Here is a 21566-nt window from a genome sequence, read left to right as displayed (position 1 = left end):
GTCATAATGATAATTAAAGTAAACAAAAACAGAAAGGTCACGTTAAAAGTGACAACTATCTTATTTACAGTTCTAATTTTGTATCATGTCCGGGCCTTTTTAACTTAAAACATGAACAAATAGCCGGTATTTTTTATTGAGAAAAGTGGCCCCTAGCATGCCGGTAAAAAAAACAGACAAGGGAGCAACCCTCAAGCGAGCACCATCGCAGATATCTTTCACAAAAACCTTGGTAATCCTAATATTTACCCAGAGTGCGCCCTCGGTAAATGCAAAACTGAAACCTAAACGTAAGAAACCTTTACGTGAACCCTTGAATCACGGTCCACATACCGTTCTTCTTAAGGTAGAGATGAATCACTTCCGGGGCACCTGCGCCTTTTTTTCCGGACACTGGTCCACCCCTTGACTGTCAATCATAGCAAACTAGCTTTTCGATTGGTTATCCGTGCTTCTTGGTTTGAACTCTTGTAGAATCGGAAGCCAGGGAGAAATTGTATTTTGGTTTGTTAGACTGATTCTGTATCGTTAGGTCGAGGTAAGTAAAGTCTTGAACTCAGAAACCGTAGTGGAATTCTGGAGTGTTGGCGTGTATGCAGTCGTACTGGGCTGCACGGATGACAATAATGTGTGATGAAATTTAGAAATGTACACTGTCTCCGAGGATAATTTTAGCTTTAGTTCCTTCTAGACTTTCTTCTGCCAGCTACTGTCTACTTTGCTTCTCCCCGTCGCTGACAATCCCTTTTTGTTTCCTTCTATGCCATCCTCTCGCCATTCAAACTTATTTTCCTATTATTATTATCATCTTCATTTTTAGGTCGAGCTTAGCATGTTGGTATGTATCTGGGCTTTTAACAACACCAACCTCGCGCTTATCACTACCACTCGTTCGTGGGCTTGCCCTTCGAAAATCCGTTGTTGACATTGGTAAATGGTTTACGTTTGTCCCTCCCTGGGGACGTTTTGTTACGGCCATGGCCATCTCCCCTGTTACATGGCTAATTGCACTTTTGCCGATAAGTTTGACTGCGAGCGATCTTCTTTTTCCTTTTATGTGTCTTTTCACGCTGATGCTCATGGCGGCCGTGGGGCTTTGAAGCAGCTTGCGTATGTGAAACGGTTTTACTTTTCATTTTACATTTAGGTGGCAAGAAAAGTCCGGTTAGGAGTTTACAACGCTAATAACTCTAATTCGAGCAAATGCGAGACCCGTTGCATTGCAAATGCTTGTTCAATATTATTGTATTTCTTTTGCTCATCTCTACTCTCTGGAGCAAGTCTTCTTCCAGACCGTTGCTTTTTCCATTTTCTAGTCACTTCTTGTTCCCTTCCAGTCTTTTTTCTATCTCTAACTTAATTTTCAGGCCTCTTTACCTTTTGTCCTTCCAATTGCACAGTCACTGGCGTCAGAATATTGATGAGTCCATATTTCGCAATACTGCTTCACTCTCGATTTACATATGAGCCAGCTTGGAAAATAAAATCATCCTTGGCAGAAGTGTTCATAAAAACCCCGCACTGCAGAAGGCTGCAACTCAAATTGGGGCTTTCATGGGTGGACTATTGCGGTCCAGTCAGAGAGACTGAAATGCTTGTCCGGCCTGAGTTATAACACTGCACCTCCCTCAATCTCGCTATTCCAACAAGTTGCTGCACACTGCCGTTTCTTGACCAAAGTCTTTCACCCCCTTGATTGTCTGGCTTCCTAGCACATATGTAGTTTCCACTTCAGTCCTGAAGGGTTCAATTGCAGCCCTAAATTCCACGATGAGCCCTCATAGAATCCCTGCATTTTATAATCCCTTGAAAACCACTCCAGTAAGTAGTTGCCAGATTTATTATTTTGGAGTGGAGCAAAGCCTAGTCTTTGGAAGAGAAACGACTATTCTCTAGTGTGTTTATTGAATAAGTGCATTCTCCTTGATTAATTTTGATACTTAATAGGAGACAGGAGCGATTATTCAACAAGCATACGAAATAATTTAAGGATCCACCAGGGTACTTCATCTGTGAGTTTGAGCAGTCTCACATGAACTCCTCAATTTGTTTTCTTAACATTAACTCTTTCTAGCCTTTCTTAGAGGTTCTACCAATTGACCTTGTTAGTCTTTTAGCAGCCACTGTGCCTCTCTATCTCTCTTTCATATTGCTGGCCACCTTTCCAGTCACTGGCGCTCTGTCGCCTGTCATTGCCAGCTGCTCGGTTACTTTTCTTCCTGTCACTGCTTCTCTGTCTCCTGTAATCCTTGCTCTTCACTCTTCTTTCACTGAATCTCACCTGTCATTGCTCCTTTTATTCTGTCACTGCCACCTCTTCTTCTTTTGACCTTATCATATGCTTGAAGGTGGTCCCCAAGCCTGTTTAGTGAAATTTATAAAACCACTAGGGTTGCCAAAGTGTCAGGTTCTTGTTACCTGAATATGATAACTGGGACTATGTCAAAGAAGTCAACATAAAAGTAGGCTGGTTTTGTGCTTATGTGAGCCTGGTGCCTCTGAAAGGATGATGGTTCTTGGGCAGTTTTAGATTGACTTACCCAGTCCCACCAGCATCCTCTTACGCCTGTGACCTTCTCTCCACTTTTAGTTTTAGCATCACTAGGTGGTAAATATATTGCATTGGTATTACAAGAAAATGGGACCTGTTGCTAGAACTGGGAAACCACATAATATATATTACCTTCCATTGCTGACATTATGCTACAGTATGCTTTGGTATAGGCATGGTGCAATGATCCTGTTTTATGCTATTAAGGCTTAATACAAATTTAAAACCCTCGCTTTTGCATTGATGTAGCACAAATTACCAATTTCATATGCTAAGCATTCTCCCCAAACACAGAAAAACCTGAGTAAGCAACTGCATTGTGAATGTAAAACTAGAAAACATACAAAGCAGAAATGCAGTGTCTGCATTTGATCGGTTTCCTACTTAGGCAAAAGGCAACTGAAGGTTGTAGGGACAGAGAATTTGTCATAGCCAGCGTCATATTAAGAAGATCAAAACAAACTTCAAGTTCTGCCTTAAAGATGACTTGCTATGGCTTCTGATAGCTGTGCCTTTCTTAGAGTATGTTTGTACCTTATCGTGGAGAGCAAAATTTCTTAGCCAACAACATTTATAAAGAAATTGCATTACTGAGTTTTAGGTCCTGTTCTAACCCTATCAACCTCAAGCTGTTTGATTTCTTGTAGTCTTCTTGTGTCATACAACTTAGATTGATGTTAATATTAGACGTAAGGTTGTCCTTTTTTAACTTTCCCTTTTTCCCATGTGTGTTTACCGCCTGGTATGCTTGGATCCTGCTAGTACTTGGTTTTCCCATTGAAACTGGGTCACACTGTTCCTGCTTTTTTTAATCCTTTTTAGGCAGATGGATATCCAGCGTTCCCTGCAGTTGCTTCAGATGAACATTTTCTCCCAGTGTTACTCACCCTGTGGAAAGTATCTTGCTGTGGGAAACAACTATGGAGAGATTGCCATATTCAGGTAATAGCTCTGAAGGGATCAACTTCATGGAACAACTTAAGAGAATTGGATGTGTTTATAGCTATGGGTTGAGAGTCTCATTAAGATAATTACACTTGATCTATAGCCTCTTACTAACTCTAGGAGGAGCCCCGTATATAGATAGCAACTTTTGGGAGATGGCTAACAAAAGTATTTCTTCTGAGAAGGTCACTTTTTTTCAGTCAGAAGTTTACAAGTGACAGAACTTATTGTTATGCGTATAATCAGAATTTGTATAAAGTGTTTCTTGTTCCTGAATCTCTAATTTTGAGGTTGCAGTGTCCACATTATTTATGCATTGTGACCCAGTCTAGACATAAAACTCTTTAAAGGAATGGAGGGAAGTAACATAGGTCAGAAAGAGCATGCTTTGGACTATCTCAAGGTTTTCTCACATACTTGGTCCTAGATCCTCTTCTTTTTAAAGGTCTCAGCTAGACAGCGTATGTGCTGTCTCAGAGACGTGTTGTGCTCTATACGTGGGCTTGCAGCCTGCCCTAACCTACCATTGGTAATATTCAGCATCACTCATTTTCTTTGATGCCATTCGTCATGGCATGTGGACATCATGCCCTCTTCTTGTGTTTGGCCATCCCATACAGCATAGACAAAGTGTGTCTCCTTTCACTGATCCTGGTATATGAAGCCATTTTTAGGGTCGAGCGCAAAGCGCTCCGTCTCTGTTGTTATCTCGCTACGGGCTTGTAACCACGCCCAAGTCCTGCCCATCAGTTTGGTTGGTTAGTCGGCTACCTTTTACAATTCGCTTGATTTGATTTGTGAAAGGCATGCATACGACATGCCTTTTCTTGTATTTAGCCCGCCTCGAGCGCTCCGGCCAACTACTGAAAACATACGAGGCTCCATGTTTTCCGTATGGTTTCTGGACTACTTTTTCTCTTTAGTTCATAGGCAGCGTGATCTCGCTGGGCAGTAGTCGAGTGTTTTGCATGACATCGACTCGGTTACACGGATAATTGTACTTTTGCCGGTTACATGGATAATTGCACTTTTGCCTGTTATATGGATAATTGCTCTTTTGCCAATACGTTTCACTGCAAGCGAAGGTGTGTTTCCTTTGCACTAATGGCGGCCGTAGGCTCCCTTATCTGAAACTGATTTACTTTTCAGGTTATGTGGCAAGAAAAGTCCGGTCAGGCGTCTACAACACTAATAGCTTTAACTCGAGTAAACGCGAGATTCATTGCATTGCAATTGCTTGTTTTCTTTGTTTTTCTAGCACTCCATAGGAGTACTTGTGTTTTCTGGCCGCATCCATTATCCGTGGTGCTGCCTTTCTGTTTCACCCCTCTGCCCCAGTCTGTCTATCTACCCCCGCACACTGCCCTCAAGTATGTTCGGCTTTTCCCCACCTGTCTGCCTGCCTTTTATTACACTTATCTCTTTGTGAAGCACTTCTCCACTGTGTGATTGGTAAAGCCCAGTTTACAGTGAGCACCAGTTATAATCTTACAGCATATCTACTGGGCAGAGTCGCCTGTGAAGGCCTGTTCCCCCTGTTTTATGCCTGCTTTCCATGCCAGTTACAGCTGTAATGCAAGTTTGGCCGTCTCCCTTATCTGTGTTGCTGCTTTTCTCTTTCACCACTATGCCACCGTCTGTTTCTTCTCTACCCTGCCTCAACCAACAACCCTGCCCTCTATTGTGTTCTGCTTTTCCCCACCCGTCTGCCTGCCTTATATTACTCTTATTGCTTTGTGAAGCACTTCTCCGCAATGGAATCGTCCAAGCGCAGTTTACATCGAGCATCAGTTATAATCTCGCAGCATATCTACTGGGCAGAGTCCGCTGTAAAAGGCATGTTCCCTCTGTTGTATGTCTCTTTTTCATGCCAGTCGCAGGTGTAATGCCAGTTTCTTGTCTGCTTCTCTTTTTCACCCCTCTAACTCCGTCTGTTTCTTCTCTACTTTCCTTCCTCAGACTGCTGCATTGTGTTAGGCTTTTCCCTACCCATCCCCCTGCCTTTTATTACACTTATCGCTGTGTGAAATGCGATCGGCCAATCCCAGTTTACCATGAGCGCCAGTTATAATCCTGCAGCATATGTACTGGACAGCGTCAGCTATAAAGTCATGTTCCATACACGTGGTAAAAAAACATTGACATTCGCAACACCAATATCTCTTAGCTTGTCGAGATCTATTGGCTTAGGCAGTGCTTGTTTTTTACTAGCCTGGCATTTGATAAATGGATTCCGGACTCGTGATGAGGAAACCTTCTCTGTCCCATCAAGCTTAAATGGCTGAAAGATGAACTGACCAATAATATGTACTTGTAGATCTGCTAGATTCAACTGCTAACGGGCCTTTGTGACATCCACAGTCATGGGCAGAGAAAAATAGGATAGTACTGCTCCGTAAGACTGACTTCCTGACGTCTGTTGTTACTAGCATCTTCATTTATGTCTGTTTGATGCACAGTACATCGAATTGTAAAGAAGGTACCCTGTATTGATATTATGTATCTTATGGCCAGTGTTTGCATCAGCTTACCCGGCGTTCTTTGGGTCAAGCTTACAGTTATGATCATATACCTGACATGTAGTTTGAAGTGCACTTAGATTGTGGAGGAAGAAGGCGAAAATATATATTCACTTTACAAAGGCTCATGAAAGAGTACATTTTGGAACCCCTTCTTTTTAATAGTTAAACTCCTGTTATGCCTGCAGCATTTAGCGCAGTTAGTTTGCTTTTCATGTTGTACTGTGTGTTTTTTTTTTTTAACCCTTTTTATCGGTTTTATATAGTGATAAACCAAACAAACATATTTGAATACTTTGCTGCAGGCAAAAATCTGTAAGACAGATAGCATAGGTTTAAAGCAGTTACAGTGTACCGGTAGAGTGCTGAATTCAGTAGCAGGACGTGTATAAGACAACATTATTTTCATTAGCATTATGGGATAAATCATTCTCATCCCCATATCCTCTGTAAGTTCTCCATGATGACCACACCTTTCCCACATTCTGGGACACCCTCTGCTGTGATACATTGTCGGTTTTGCAAGCATGCACCAATCCATGTCTTGTTGCAGAATCTGCAGTCAGTGGTTTGGCTGCCCCCATTTACATGCTATAATTCTCTTAGCAACTGATCTGCCCAGGGATAACCACAGTTTGCTGTAGCAAAGTGGTTCCTTATCACCTCAGACATTTAATATTCAACATTTGGCTGTTTTCGAAACGGGATAGCCTGTTATCTCTTTCAGCGTGTCTCGGATGCTTGACCAGTGCGATTGTATGTGTGGGAAATCCCTGATTACATGTAGGAAGGTCCCCTCTCCTCCACAACCCCTCAAGGAGACCGCTGTTGGTCATCCACCCATGGCATGCAGGGCAGTTTGGGAGTAGTAAGAGTGGTGTAGCAGGCGTAACTGGACCAGTCTGAAACCGGATTTGATGGTGATTTCTCTGGGTGCCCCCAGTGCCTCCTCCCATTCTCTCTCCTCAAATTCCCCAATTTCTGCCTCCCATTTAGTCTTTAGGGCCAGCATGATGTCAGGGGCATTGTTTATAATTTTGTAATAAATGAGGCAGATAGCCTTGCTACAAAGTCGTTCAGATAATATACGCTCCTCTAATGGGGAGGATTTCTCGATCAACATGCCCCTCTGTATATTTGAGGTGAGGGCATGGGTGAGTTGGAGGTGTATATATAGCTTTGTTTGTGTGCTAGCTGGTATTGGTTTGTCAGGTCTGTCGGAGGGCGAGGTCTATCCCATTGCCACTCGTCGCCTAGTTTGTTGATGTTTATCAGTTTCCACTTTTCAAAGCCCAGCAGCTTGCCCACTTCCTACCGGAGTTCGCTTTACCAAAGAGGGGTCATCTCGGTTAGTAAGTTCTGCCAACCCAGGAAGGTGTTTGCTTTCCTCCATATGCATACTTCTGTCCTGGTGTGTATAGGGAGTGTTCAAGTTAGTTTGGATCTTTAGAGTGCCCCCTCATATCCTTCCTTTCCCATACAAGTCTATCAATCCATATGGCCGGTTCTTTCAATGGAGTGAACGCCCAGTCGTTCACTACGGTCAACTGTGTTGCCCAGTAATATTTTCATATGTCAGGTAACCCAATAACCCCATCGTATACTCCCCTGGTTTGTTTCTGGAATACTATGTCGGGGAGCTGGAACCCGAGATGAGGAGCCAGAGGGCTGCTTCTGTCTTACGGAAGAAGTATTTGGGTACTAGATAAGGGCTGTTTTGTAGTGTGTAGATCATCAGCGGGGGCGTCCTCATTTTGAACATTGCCGTTCTGCCTAGAAGAGAGAGAGGCAAGGTTCTCCAGTATTGTGCGTCCGCTTCAAAGCGCTCTAGGATTCGTATGAGATTGTTTTGATAGAACAGGTGAGGATCTTTCGTAACATAGATGCTTAGATATTTAAACCCTTCTTCTACTATCTGCATGGGTATCACACTTTGTAGGTCCAGTTTAGACCCTGTCACTAGATAATGACCGATTTCTGCCAATTAATGGTGTAGCCCAAATGGGTGCCAAAGATGTAGATGATTTGCATTAGGTGCGGGATAGTAAGTGTTGGGTCCGTTACATAAAACAAGATGTCATCAGCATATAGGGATATACACCCCTCCCTTGTCTCTTCCCAACTGATCCTCTGCACCAGTGGGTCACCCCGGATCCATACTGCTAGGGCTAATAACAGGAGGGAGAGCAGGCATTCGTGTCTTGTCTGTGTTTTGCCCCTCTGTGTAGTGTAAAAGTGTGTGAATTTACCCTGTTAACTCTAACTCAGGCCTCCAGTTCCCAGTACAAGAGACGGATCCACCCCAGGAAGGCGGGGCAAATCCGAAGTACTCTAGCACTGAATGCATGTAGTGCCATTCCCAACGTGTCGCATGCCATAGTGACATCCATCAAAAGGACCATTGTAGATATTTTGTTGTCCGATGCACCAGCCAAATAGGCATTGGAGGTTTAGTCTAGTGCTCCTCCTATGAGGCATGAAGCCTGATTGTTCTGGATGGATCAAGGTAGTAACCGCTTGCCTAAGTCTTGCTGAGAGAAGTTTGGCTAAGACTTTAATTTCCACATTTAAGAGGGAGATAGGCCTGTATCACCCACAATGGCCAGGGGGCTTATTATCTCTATGAATCACCACTATTGTGGCTTGATGTTGGTCTTGTGGAAGCCTCCCCTCTGCCTTCTCTGCGGTCCACATTTTGAGCAAGTGAGGTGTCACTTTGCTAGCTAGGCCTTTGTAGAGTTTGGTCCCATTGCCTTCTTGGGGGCGAAGGAGCCTGTTGCTTGTATAATCTCGCTGGGTGTGAAGTTGCTGTCTAGCCTTTGCTTATGTTCTGCCAATAGTGTGGGGGTTTTAATATTGCTAAGGAACTTGTGGATCTCATGCAGCTGGGTAGTGCCCTTTGCCTCATTAAGCTGCGAATAGTAAGCTGCAAATTCTTCTGCTATGTCCTGGTCCTAGCCTCCCCACTGTCAGTCATGAGCCAAAACACCCAACTTCGTGCCTGATCTCTCTTTTCCAACCATGCCAGGAGTTTCCTGGCTTTTTTACCTATGTCATAGAGTCTCAACTCTGTCCGGATATAGGTTTTGCATGTGATCTCTTCAGCTAGGTCTCTGTATTCTTTTTATTTAAGTCTGAGGGTGTGTGCCTCTATCTCGTCCTCCCTCCCAGATAGTTTGTTCTAAAGCTGTGATCTTGCTTTCTAAGTGATCAATTCAGGCTGTACTTCGTTGTTTGTCCTATCCATCATTGGTCTGCAGCCTCCCTGTCCTTTATATAGCTAAACATCACTAGATCATCAATCATTGTAAAACCAAGGGAATTACTTTTATCACTGAAAATATAAACTCTTCTGGTCCACTTTTTCATCCCTAATGAGGAGCCGTAATACGGGTTCCTAGCTGTGATCTTTTAACACCACCACCACCATTTTATTGTATAGTTTGTAGTCTCTTTGCACATTATAAAGTCGCTAATTCCGGATTCACCTTGGCTTCGTCTCTAATTTACATTTAGAGGCTTGCATGAAATATCTATAACCAATTAACAATCTTTGAAAAAAGAGGCCATATATAATGAAACAAATGTTGGTTGTATGGAATGAAACATGTTACTGTTCTAGAAGTGTCCACAATCTAACAGAGAATGAACTAATAACTATGCATGTGAACTTTATTAAGATAAGAAATTGTATGCTTTAAGATAGGGACTTTTGTTAGACTTATGTGTTGTTATTGGATTCTCCAAAACATTATATTTGTACACCTTATGGGACACTAGAGAGGATAGCTGATGCCTTGTGTGTACTTGTCATTGGATTCTATATCCATTAGTCCCCCCCACTCTTGCTCACAGTGGCCTGAAACATCATCAATCTGCAGCCTTACTTTGATCCCCTATAAGGCTTATATTGCTAGAAATAACCGGATTTTGAATCACTTGAAATCTAAGTTAATGAAGCTTAATCAATTTGTTGGTAGTTTTAAGCTGTCAAACAACAGAAATGTATTTGAGCAGTTTAATAAATGCACCTACTTGGGTACAATGTCTGATTCTAGGTTCAGCTAACATCACCACTTCTAGGTGCATAATGCAAATGTTTGCTCTTTAGTTAGATTTAGTTGTGGATGTGGAGCTCACCTGTTCACCTATGTATTCCCTTGATTCATAGCTCTGATAACCGCTTTCAGCAGCGTAAGACCAAACCAGCTACTCGTGGGGCCCTGCTAGAGCCAAGTCTACAAGCCCCCAGAAGCCCTTGTGTCCAAGAGGGACGGTGGGCGGGGCAGGTTGGAGGGTGGGCAACCTCATTGTTTTGATAAGCACCTTCAGCAACCCGCAGTGATGGACAAAACCAGCTTCTTGTGGGGCCAGGACTAAAATTCCCAGAAGCCCTTGTGTCCAGAAGGGGTTGGGGGGGGGGGGGGTCCCATTGCATTGACAAGCACCTTCAGCAGCCTGCAGTGGTCCTGTCTGCACAGCTGAGATTGGATCAGGCCACATCTCCTGATCCTGCTTCTGACTTCATATAGTCATGGGTAAGCGAAAGTTCCCTACTGTCACCAGTGACTTGAAGTACCTGCACAAAGGATGTAACATTATGTTCTATTTGTCTTAAGCAGTCAAGTCATTATTGAGGAGATTGTATCCGTTGAGAAAGAGTTGCAATTGTCCTCACTGACCACAGCTAGATACATCAACAGGTCAGTTTCAAAGTGGACCTTGCTTTGCAAACATTGCCTAACAATAAGACCTTGTTGAGTTTCATTTCGCCTCCAGCCAGCATCATTCGTTTGACCAAAGCAATGGTACATCAGTCTAGTAGTGGGGGCGCCATTGCTTCTCCCTCCTCCTCCCACCTAAGAAGGCATTGAGGTTAGAGGATCCTGGTTCAGACATGCAAGTAGAAAGGAAGGGGGCACATTACATAAGTAATGATGCCTTTGAGGGCCTTTTAGATAAGTTACCTGCAAGATTGGAGACTTTTCTTGTCCATTCTTTTGTGTCTTGTAATTGGAGGCTCACGAGGATCAAAAATGCCATTGTTAACCTTAATTTCTGTCAACAGTAATTTCCCCGATTCCAAAATTTCCTCACAAGATTACATTTGACCATATGTTAAGTGAACAGCTCCCACTGTCTAAACCGAGACATGACCAGATTCCTGCTAATCCGCAACAGAATAGACGGGTTGCAGTGGGAGAGGTAGGTACTAATATTGTCAATTCAGGCCCCAATGATCTTGACATCAGGCATGGTCTTCTTTGCCTTTCAGGTACCAAGGGGCCCCATTCCTCTCACTAGTGCCCAGTCTGCAGCTAGGGTGGATGGATTTGTTCAAGGGAGAATGTCAGCCTTTCCGTTGCCTTACCCTGACTCGCTCAATTTACCACAAGCTTCCACCTCGTTTTGTCCTCGACCTCGCAACGTTTCCATCCCTTTATGATAATTTTCCAGAACAATTCATACACTTGTGCAGTAAGGCTGTTCATTGTGTTGCCAGGTGGTTGGGACGTAACTCTCTTTCATTTAATGCTATCAACATGGTCAGGAGGGACACATGGGTGGGCAAGGCCCCAAAAACTCTATAAGGTTATTGAATTATTATTCATTTTAATTATGCTGCTATGGCTGGTAAATTGCTGTTTGAATTATCAACCAGGCAGGACAATGCTGATGGTATTTTGGCCGTTTCTCTTGTGTGTTTTTGTTGTTGTTGTTGTTGTTTTTTTTTCTTTTTTAAACCCAGTTCGCCACTTGGCCACTTGTCATGCTTTGCGCTGCTAGCAGTATACAACCTCTGACTTGCCCACAGGTTCCCACTTTCAATAGATTTGAGCCTTTGAGCAAAACTGATTTACCTTTTTGCCTTCCTTTAATAGCATTACACCACCATTGTGGGGCTCAGGGATGTCGTCACATCACGCTCATTATATGCGTTATCCTTGAACATTGCTGATATAGCTATTAAAATAGAGGACACTAGCTGGCCTCCTTTTCTAGTGACTTTTAACATTAGCTGTTTGTAGGAAACCTGGGAGGTTCGTGGCAGCCTATTCCAAGATGGGTTTAGCTCATTCTCAGTCTCGGCAATTCCTTCACGAGGAGGTAGAGCGACGGGGGAGTCTTTTTTTATTTTGATTGCCTTGGAGCTTAATAGTGAAATCATTAGGGTGGAGACAGATTTGCCTAATCCAGCTGGAGTCCTATTACTGACTATTACTAGAAAACAGAAGATTGAAGTCCCTTTATAGATGATTTGACCATCAGTCATTAAGGTCCCGTTGGGACCTGCAGTTGGCCTCTATGGAGAACCAGAGGGACAGAATTGAAGTTCCATCTTGTCAGGCCAGGTTCAAGTCTGTAGATAAAGATCGGAAATCTATCCTGAAGCAGGAAGCGTGGGAAGAGTTGTTACGTGCTAGTGGCTCCAATGTTTTGGGAAATTTTTCATTGACCGTATTTTTATACTTGATGAGAGACATCCTTATCATCTCATATTCTTCCCGATACTTGAGTTACTCATTGTCAAGGCATTTATGATGTTCCCTCTTCTAACCCTGCTTACCAGCTTTTTTACTTAGTGTTACCCAGTGATAACTGCATTTTTTTCCGGTGGTAGGAAGTTGGAGGTGTCATCAGTGGACTACCTAGTAACAAAACACAAGGCTCTGATGGGGTACAGCTGGATTTGTTCATATCAAATTTTCCTTTATTAGTACCATTTCTTGCCATCTGCATTAATGCTGCAGTACGTTACCCTGGATCCATGGTGTAAATTGGTGTTCGTCCCCGTTTTTAAAGAAGGTAGCAGAGATAACCCCTGCTATCACCCTATTTCGCTGATTGACTCTGTGGTGAAGGTGAAAGGGAGGATGGTCTTAAACCAACTGAAGGCCCTGCAAGGCTGCCAGTACCTACGAAGGGTGGAGGAGAGTTGCGGCCCCTCAACCAGCCCCGGGAGGTTGACGTTGGCGTACTGGGCACAGGAGACCGTCCCCAGGACCCACACTGACGCAATTCGGGAGAAGGTATCTTTCGGATACAGACAGCTGAACCGCGTGTCTGCTGACAGCTGCAATTGGGGCGTTTGAGTCAGGTGGCTCGATTTGATAATATCATACCACCCATGAAGGGAGCACCGCCAGCTCGTTTGGGAAACTGACGCTTGGGGGCCTGACTCACACCTGGCTCTGTTGGAATTCCTGTAACCCTGCAAACAGGAGGGCAGGCGGTGTTGTCCTCTTTGGCAGTATATGATGGCTGGCAGGACGGAAGAAGGACCTCAACGGAGGTCCGGTGCCTGACCAGTCGCCTTTACTTCCCACATTACTCTTGATAATGACGCAGGAGTTCCTGGCCTCTACGTAGTGGGCAGTGCCCCTCTGTGTATTCCCTAACAGTACAGAGGATGCACGATTGCCTTCGCATAGAGAGCCTTGTGGGAGATCACCAAGTAATCTAATGTCTTCCACTGGACTCGTTTGCCCTCAGTGATTCTCCTGCATTTCCAGACTGGAGGTCTGATTATAGGTCATTTTACCAGTGTGGGAATATGTAGGAGGCTGGACTGGCTTGTAGTGAGTACCTAGGGGTACTTGCACCTTGCACCAGGCCCAGTTATCCCTTATTAGTGTAGAGGGTGTCTAGCAGCATAGGCTGATAGATAATGGTAGCTTAGCAGAGCAGCTTAGGCTGAACTAGGAGACGAGTGAAGCTCCTACAGTACCACTTAGTGTCATATGCACAATATCATAAGAAAACACAATACACAGATATACTAAAAATAAAGGTACTTTATTTTTATGACAATATGCCAAAAGTATCTCAGTGAGTACCCTCAGTATGAGGATAGCAAATATACACAAGATATATGTACACAATACCAAAATATGCAGTAATAGTATTAGAAAACAGTGCAAATAATGTATAGTTAAAATAGGATGCAATGGAGACACATAGGGATAGGGGCAACACAAACCATATACTCCAAAAGTGGAATGCGAACCACGAATGGACCCCAAACCTATGTGACCTTGTAGAGGGTCGCTGGAACTATTAGAAAATAGTAAGGGTTAGAAAAATAGCCCACCCCAAGACCCTGAAAAGTGAGTGCAAAGTGCACTAAAGTTCCCCAAAGGACATAGAAGTCGTGATAGGGGAATTCTGCAGGAAAGACACAAACCAACAATGCAACAACAATGGATTTCCAGTCGAGGGTACCTGTGGAACAAGGGGACCAAGTCCAAAAGTCACAAGCAAGTCGGAGATGGGCAGATGCCCAGGAAATGCCAGCTGTGGGTGCAAAGATGCTGCTACTGGACGGTAGAAGCGTAGGTTTCTGCAAGAACGACAAGGGCTAGAGACTTCCCCTTTGGAGGACGGATCCCTCACGCCGTGGAGAGTCGTGCAGAAGTGTTTTCCTGCCGAAAGACCGCCAACAAGCCTTGCTAGCTGCAAATCGTGCGGTTGGTGTTTTTGGATGCTGCTGTGGCCCAGGAGAGACCAGGATGTCGCAAATTGCGTCAGGGGACAGAGGGGACGTCGAGCAAGACAAGGAGCCCTCTCAGCAGCAGGCAGCACCCGGAGAAGTGCCAGAAACAGGCACTACAAGGATGCGTGAAACGGTGCTCACCCGAAGTCGCACAAAGGAGTCCCACGTCGCCGGAGAACAACTTAGGAGGTCGTGCAATGCAGGTTAGAGTGCCGTGGACCCAGGCTGGACTGTGCACAAAGGATTTCCGCCGGAAGTGCACGGAGGCCGGAGTAGCTGCAAAAGTTGCGGTTCCCAGCAATGCAGTCTGGCGTGGGGAGGCAAGGACTTACCTCCACCAAACGTGGACTGAAGAGTCACTGGACTGTGGGAGTCCCTTGGACAGAGTTGCTGCATTCAAGGGACCTCGCTCTTCGTGCTGAGAGGAGACCCAAGGTACCGGTGATGCAGTTATTTGGTGCCTGCGGTTGCAGGGGGACGATTCCGTCGACCCACGGGAGATTTCTTCAGAGCTTCTAGTGCAGAGAGGAGGCAGACTACCCCCACAGCATGCACCACCAGGAAAACAGTCGAGAAGGTGGCAGGATCAGCGTTACAGAGTTGCAGTAGTCGTCTTTGCTACTATGTTGCAGTTTTGCAGGCTTCCAGCGCGGTCAGCAGTCGATTCCTTGGCAGAAGGTGAAGAGCGAGATGCAGAGGAACTCGGATGAGCTCTTGCATTCGTTATCTAAGGAATCCCAAGAGACAGAGACCCTAAATAGCCAGAAAAGAGGGTTTGGCTACCTAGGAGAGAGGATAGGCTAGCAACACCTGAAGGAGCCTATCAGGAGGAGTCTCTGACGTCACCTGATGGCACTGGCCACTCAGAGCAGTCCAGTGTGCCAGAAGCACCTCTGTTTCCAAGATGGCAGAGGTCTGGAGCACACTGGAGGAGCTCTGGGCACCTCCCAGGGGAGGTACAGGTCAGGGGAGTGGTCACTCCCCTTTCCTTTGTCCAGTTTCGCGCCAGAGCAGGGCTAAGGGGTCCCTGAACCGGTGTAGACTGGCTTATGCAGAAATGGGCACCAAATGTGCCCATGAAAGCATTTCCAGAGGCTGGGGGAGGCTACTCCTCCCCTGCCTTCACACCATTTTCCAAACGGAGAGGGTGTAACACCCTCTCTCAGAGGAAGTCCTTTGTTCTGCCATCCTGGGCCAGGCCTAGCTGGACCCCAGGAGGGCAGATGCCTGTCTGAGGGGTTGGCAGCAGCAGCAGCTGCAGTGAAACCCCGGGAAAGGCAGTTTGGCAGTACCAGGGTCTGTGCTACAGACCACTGGGATCATGGGATTGTGCCAACTATGCCAGGATGGTATAGAGGGGGCAATTCCATGATCATAGACATATTACATGGCCATATTCGGAGTTACCATTGTGAAGCTACATATAGGTAGTGACCTATATGTAGTGCACGCGTGTAATGGTGTCCCCGCACTCACAAAGTCCGGGGAATTGGCCCTGAACAATGTGGGGGCACCTTGGCTAGTGCCAGGGTGCCCACACACTAAGTAACTTAGCACCCAACCTTTACCAGGTAAAGGTTAGACATATAGGTGACTTATAAGTTACTTAAGTGCAGTGTAAAATGGCTGTGAAATAACGTGGACGTTATTTCACTCAGGCTGCAGTGGCAGGCCTGTGTAAGAATTGTCAGAGCTCCCTATGGGTGGCAAAAGAAATGCTGCAGCCCATAGGGATCTCCTGGAACCCCAATACCCTGGGTACCTCAGTACCATATACTAGGGAATTATAAGGGTGTTCCAGTAAGCCAATGTAAATTGGTAAAATTGGTCACTAGCCTGTTGGTGACAATTTGAAAGAAATGAGAGAGCATAACCACTGAGGTTCTGATTAGCAGAGCCTCAGTGAGACTGTTGGTCATAACACAGGTAACACATTCAGGCACACTTATGAGCACTGTGGCCCTGACTAGCAGGGTCCCAGTGACACATACAACTAAAACAACATATATACAGTGAAAAATGGGGGTAACATGCCAGGCAAGATGGTACTTTCCTACACAACCCATCCCCCCAAACGAAGGACAATAAGACTAGCCATGACCTGATGAGTCTTCATTGTCTAAGTGGAAATATCTGGAGAGTCCATCTGCATTGGAGTGGCTACTCCCAGGTCTATGTTCCACTGTATAGTCCATTCCCTGTAGGGATATGGACCACCTCAACAATTTAGGATTTTCACCTTTCATTTGTTTTAGCCAAAGTAGAGGTTTGTGGTCTGTCTGAACAATGAAGTGAGTGCCAAACAGGCATGGCCTCAACTTCTTCAGTGCCCAGACCACAGCAAAGGCCTCCCTCTCAATGGCAGACCAATGCTTTTCTCTAGGGGTCAACCTCCTACTAATAAAAGCAACAGGTTGATCCTGGCCCTCAGAATTAAGTTGTGATAGGAATGCCCCTACTCCTAATTCAGATGCATCAGTTTGGACATAGAATTTTTTAGAGTAACAAGGGCTTTTCAGGACAGGTGCAGAGCACATGGCCTGCTTCAGCTCCTCAAAAGCTTTCTGACAGCTAGCTGTCCACAATACCTTTTTAGGCATCTTTTTGGATGTGAGGTCATTAAGAGGGGCTGCAATGGAGCCATAGTTCTTAATGAACCTCCTGTAATACCCAGTGAGGCCTAGGAAGGCTCTCACCTGAGTCTGAGTAGTAGGGGGAACCCAATCAACAATAGTTTGGATTTTCCCCTGAAGTGGTGCAATCTGTTCCCCACCAACAAGGTGTCCCAGATAAACCACCTTCCCCTGCCCTATCTGGCACTTTGAAGCCTTGATAGTGAGGCCTGCCTTTTGCAGGGCCTCTAAAACTTTCCATAGGTGGACCAGGTGATCATCCCAACTGGAGCTAAAGACAGCTATATCGTCCAAATATGCTGCACTAAAAGCTTCCAGCCCTTGTAGGACTGTGTTCACCAACCTCTGAAAAGTGGCAGGTGCATTTTTCAATCCAAAAGGCATTACTGTGAATTGGTAATGGCCTCCAATGGTTGAAAATGCAGTTTTAGGTTTAGCATCTTCTGATAATTTGATCTGCCAATACCCTGCAGTCAAATCAAAAGTGCTTAGATACTTGGCAGATGCCAGTGTATCTATGAGCTCATCTGCCCTGGGTATATGGTGAGCATCAGTTTTGGTTACCTGGTTGAGACCTCTGTAGTCAACACAAAACCGCATTTCCTTCTTTCCATCCTTGGAATGAGGTTTTGGTACAAGTACCACAGGAGAAGCCCATGGACTTTCAGAGTGCTCAACCACTCCCAGTTCTAACATTTTCTGCACCTCTTGCTTTATGCAGTCTCTGACATGGTCAGGCTGCCTATAGATCTTACTTTTGACAGGCAAGCTGTCTCCAGTATCTATAGTGTGCTCACACCAAGAAGTGGTACCTGGCACAGTAGAGAAGAGTTCAGAAAACTGACCCAGGAGATTTATGCAATGGTCTTTCTGCTCAGCAGTAAGACAATCAGCCAAAACTACACCTTCCACTAGAGCATCTTGTTCTGTGGAAGAGAAGAGATCAGGTAGAGGATCACTGTCTTCTTCCTGTCCCTCATCAGTTGCCATGAGCAGGGTGAGATCAGCCCTGTCATAGTAGGGTTTCAGGCGATTGACATGGAGCACCCTAAGGGGACTCCTGGCAGTGCCTAAGTCAACTAAGTAGGTGACTTCACCCTTCTTTTCAACAATTATGTGGGGTCCACTCCATTTATCTTGGAGTGCTCTTGGGGCCACAGGCTCCAAGACCCACACTTTCTGCCCTGGTTGGTACTGAACCAAAACAGCCTTCTGATCATGCCATTGCTTCTGGAGCTCTTGGCTGGCCGGAAGGTTTTTACTGGCCTTTTTCATATACTCAGCCATCCTAGATCTGAGGCAAAGTACATAATCCACAATATCTTGTTTTGGAGTTTTTAAAGGTTGTTCCCAACCCTCCTTGACAAGTGTTAGTGGACCCCTAACAGGGTGTCCAAAAAGAAGTTCAAAGGGTCTGAAGCCCACTCCTTTCTGGGGTACCTCCCTGTAGGCAAAAAGGAGGCATGGTAAAAGGATATCCCATCTCCTGCAGAGTTTTTCAGGGAGACCCATAATCATGCCTTTGAGAGTTTTGTTAAATCTCTCCACCAGTCCATTTGTTTGTGGATGATAGGGTGTAGTGAACTTGTAAGTCACACCACACTCCTTCCACATGGCCTTTAAGTAAGCAGCCATAAAATTGCTTCCCCTGTCTGATACTACTTCCTTTGGGAAGCCCACCCTAGAAAATATTCCTAGGAGGGCCTTTGCCACTGCAGGTGCTGTAGTGGTCCTTAAAGGAATTGCTTCAAATTGCTTCAGGATATCTTGTGGCATGGTCCACTACCACTAAGATAAACCTATTGCCTGAAGCAGTAGGAGGGTCAAGGGGGCCAACTATGTCAACCCCTACCCTTTCAAAGGGAACCCCAACCACAGGCAGTGGAATAAGGGGTGCCTTTGGGGTGCCACCTGTCTTGCCACTGGCTTGACAGGTTTCACAGGACTTACAAAACTCTTTTGTGTCCTCAGACATTCTAGGCCAATGAAACAGGGGAACAAGCCTGTCCCAAGTTTTCATTTGTCCCAGATTTCCAGCTAGGGGAATGTCGTGGGCTAGAGTTAGGAGGAACTTTCTGTACTCCTGAGGAATCACTAACCTCCTGGCAGTTCCAGGTTTAGGATCCCTTGCTTCAGTGTACAAGAGGTTGTCCTCCCAGTAAACTCGGTGAGAGTCACTGACATCCCCATTAGCCTGTTTGACAGCTTGCTGTCTTAGACCCTCTAGTGTGGGACAGGTATGCTGTGCCACACTCAGCTCCTCCCTGGCAATGAAATCAACCCAGTCTTGTGAAGACTCCTTTTTGGTCTCTCTGAACTTTATCCTGTATTGTTCAGTGGTTAAGCCATAACCATCCAGGAGTGCATTCTTAAGAACTGTAAAATTATTGGCATCACTTTCTTTCACAGTAAGGAGCCTATCCCGTCGCTACTTCCATGTGTGAGAAGGTAGCCTCTTTCTAGCCTTGTTACCCCCACTTTGGGCCTGTTTGTGAGTGTATGTCAGGGTGTTTTCACTGTCTCACTGGTATCCTGCTTGCCAGGGCCCAGTGATCATAGTGAAAACCCTATGTTTTCAGTATGTTTGTTATGTGTCACTGGGACCCTGCTAGTCAGGACCCCAGTGCTCATAAGTTTGTGACCTATAGGTATGTGTTCCCTGTGTGATGCCTAACTGTCTCACTGAGGCTCTGCTAATCAGAACCTCAGTGGTTATGCTCTCTCATTTCTTTCAAATTGTCACTAACAGGCTAGTGACCAATTTTACCAATTTACATTGGCTTACTGGAACACCCTTATAATTCCCTAGTATATGGTACTGAGGTACCCAGGGTATTGGGGTTCCAGGAGATCCCTATGGGCTGCAGCATTTCTTTTGCCACCCATAGGGAGCTCTGACAATTCTTACACAGGCCTGCCACTGCAGCCTGAGTGAAATAACGTCCACGTTATTTCACAGCCATTTTACACTGCACTTAAGTAACTTATAAGTCACCTATATATCTAACCTTTACCTGGTGAAGGTTGGGTGCAAAGTTACTTAGTGTGTGGGCACCCTGGCACTAGCCAAGGTGCCCCCACATTGTTCAGGGCCAATTCCCCGGACTTTGTGAGTGCGGGGACACCATTACACGCGTGCACTACATATAGGTCACTACCTATATGTAGCTTCACAATGGTAACTCCGAATATGGCTATGTAATATGTCTATGATCATGGAATTGCCCCCTCTATACCATCCTGGCATAGTTGGCACAATCCCATGATCCCAGTGGTCTGTAGCACAGACCCTGGTACTGCCAAACTGCCTTTGCATCACTTTCTTTCACAGTAAGGAGCCTATCCCTACCCACTCCACTAAATGATAGCCATAGGATAGCAGCCCACTGCCTTTGAGGGACATCCTGTACAACACAGGCCCTCTCAAGTGCAGCAAACCACTTGTTAATGTCATCCCCCTCCTTATAAGGGGGAACTATCTTGTGCAGATTCCTAGAATCATGCTCTTTTGCAGGATGACTATTGGGAATACTGCTGCTGCCACCATGGGTTTCTAAACCCAGTTTCTGTCTCTCCTTCTCTACTTCTAAGGACTGTCTATCCAAATCCAGCTGTTGCTTCTTGAGCTTTAGTCTGGTTTTTTCCACTCTCAATCTATTGAGCTCCCTTTCTAACAATCTGTCATCAGGGTGGGTGGGAGGGACATTCCTTGACACAGAAGTGTGGTGAGAATGGACAGAAGGAGACCTGTCCCTTACAGAAGGCACCCTAACAGCTTGGCTAACAGAAACATCAGTTCTACTGTGGTGAGAAGCAATGCTCTTGCTATGATGTGAGATAACACTATTTGTATGGTGTACCTCCACATCAGTACCAACTATGCTAGACTGTCTAGTAATGGGCAGGCTGGGAAGTTTCTTTCCTGAATCTTTTCTTGGGGGAGTCCCTGGATCAGATTGGGAACCATTAGCTACTTTTTCAACAGATGGGGCCCTTGTGGCCTTATCTTGTTCTCTAAGCATGTTAAGCAATAATTCCAAGGAAGGATTCTTCCCTACACTCAAACCTCTTTCTACACAGAGACTCCTTGCTCCTTTCCAGCTAAGGTGGTCATTTGCAAGTTTGGACAGATCAACATTTTGGCCTGTGCCAGACATTTTTAGAAAGAGTTTAAGTGATAGAAAAAGAGAAAAAAGTTGTCAGAACTTTTAGAAGGACAGAAAAAAAACTTTTAAAACTTTTTAGAACTTTTAAGAAAGTTTAGAGGTACTTTTCAGCACTTTAGAAAAGAGGTGAGAAAAGAAATGCAAAACTTTTTGGTTAGGTGTACATACACTGAACTTGTTTTGTATATTTTTCTCTTATGAAAAGTACAATGACAAGAGTGGTAAGTAGTCTCAAAGCACTTATCCCACCGCTGCACA

General features: G+C 45.1%; 1 protein-coding gene across 3 annotated transcripts in view; it reads left to right on the top strand.

The window, feature by feature from the left end:
• The first annotated feature begins 429 nt into the window (after nucleotides 1-429).
• Nucleotides 430-21566, top strand: part of THOC6 (THO complex subunit 6) — a 205668-nt gene continuing 184531 nt past the window's right edge. Inside the window, exons 1-2 of one of the 3 annotated variants that reach the window (XM_069244329.1) lie at nucleotides 430-538; nucleotides 3374-3493. In XM_069244329.1, coding sequence (XP_069100430.1) covers nucleotides 3378-3493 — 116 coding nt within the window. In that variant the 5' untranslated portion in view covers nucleotides 430-538; nucleotides 3374-3377. The remainder of the gene's footprint in view (nucleotides 539-3373; nucleotides 3494-21566) is intronic. The other 2 variants (XM_069244330.1, XM_069244331.1) reach the window with 2 other exon arrangements.

This window comes from Pleurodeles waltl, chromosome 7 (genome assembly GCF_031143425.1).
Source record: "Pleurodeles waltl isolate 20211129_DDA chromosome 7, aPleWal1.hap1.20221129, whole genome shotgun sequence".
Classification (NCBI taxonomy): domain Eukaryota; kingdom Metazoa; phylum Chordata; class Amphibia; order Caudata; family Salamandridae; genus Pleurodeles; species Pleurodeles waltl.
The sequence above is the reverse complement of the archived record's forward strand: the minus strand, read 5'-3'. Positions and strand labels throughout refer to the sequence as shown.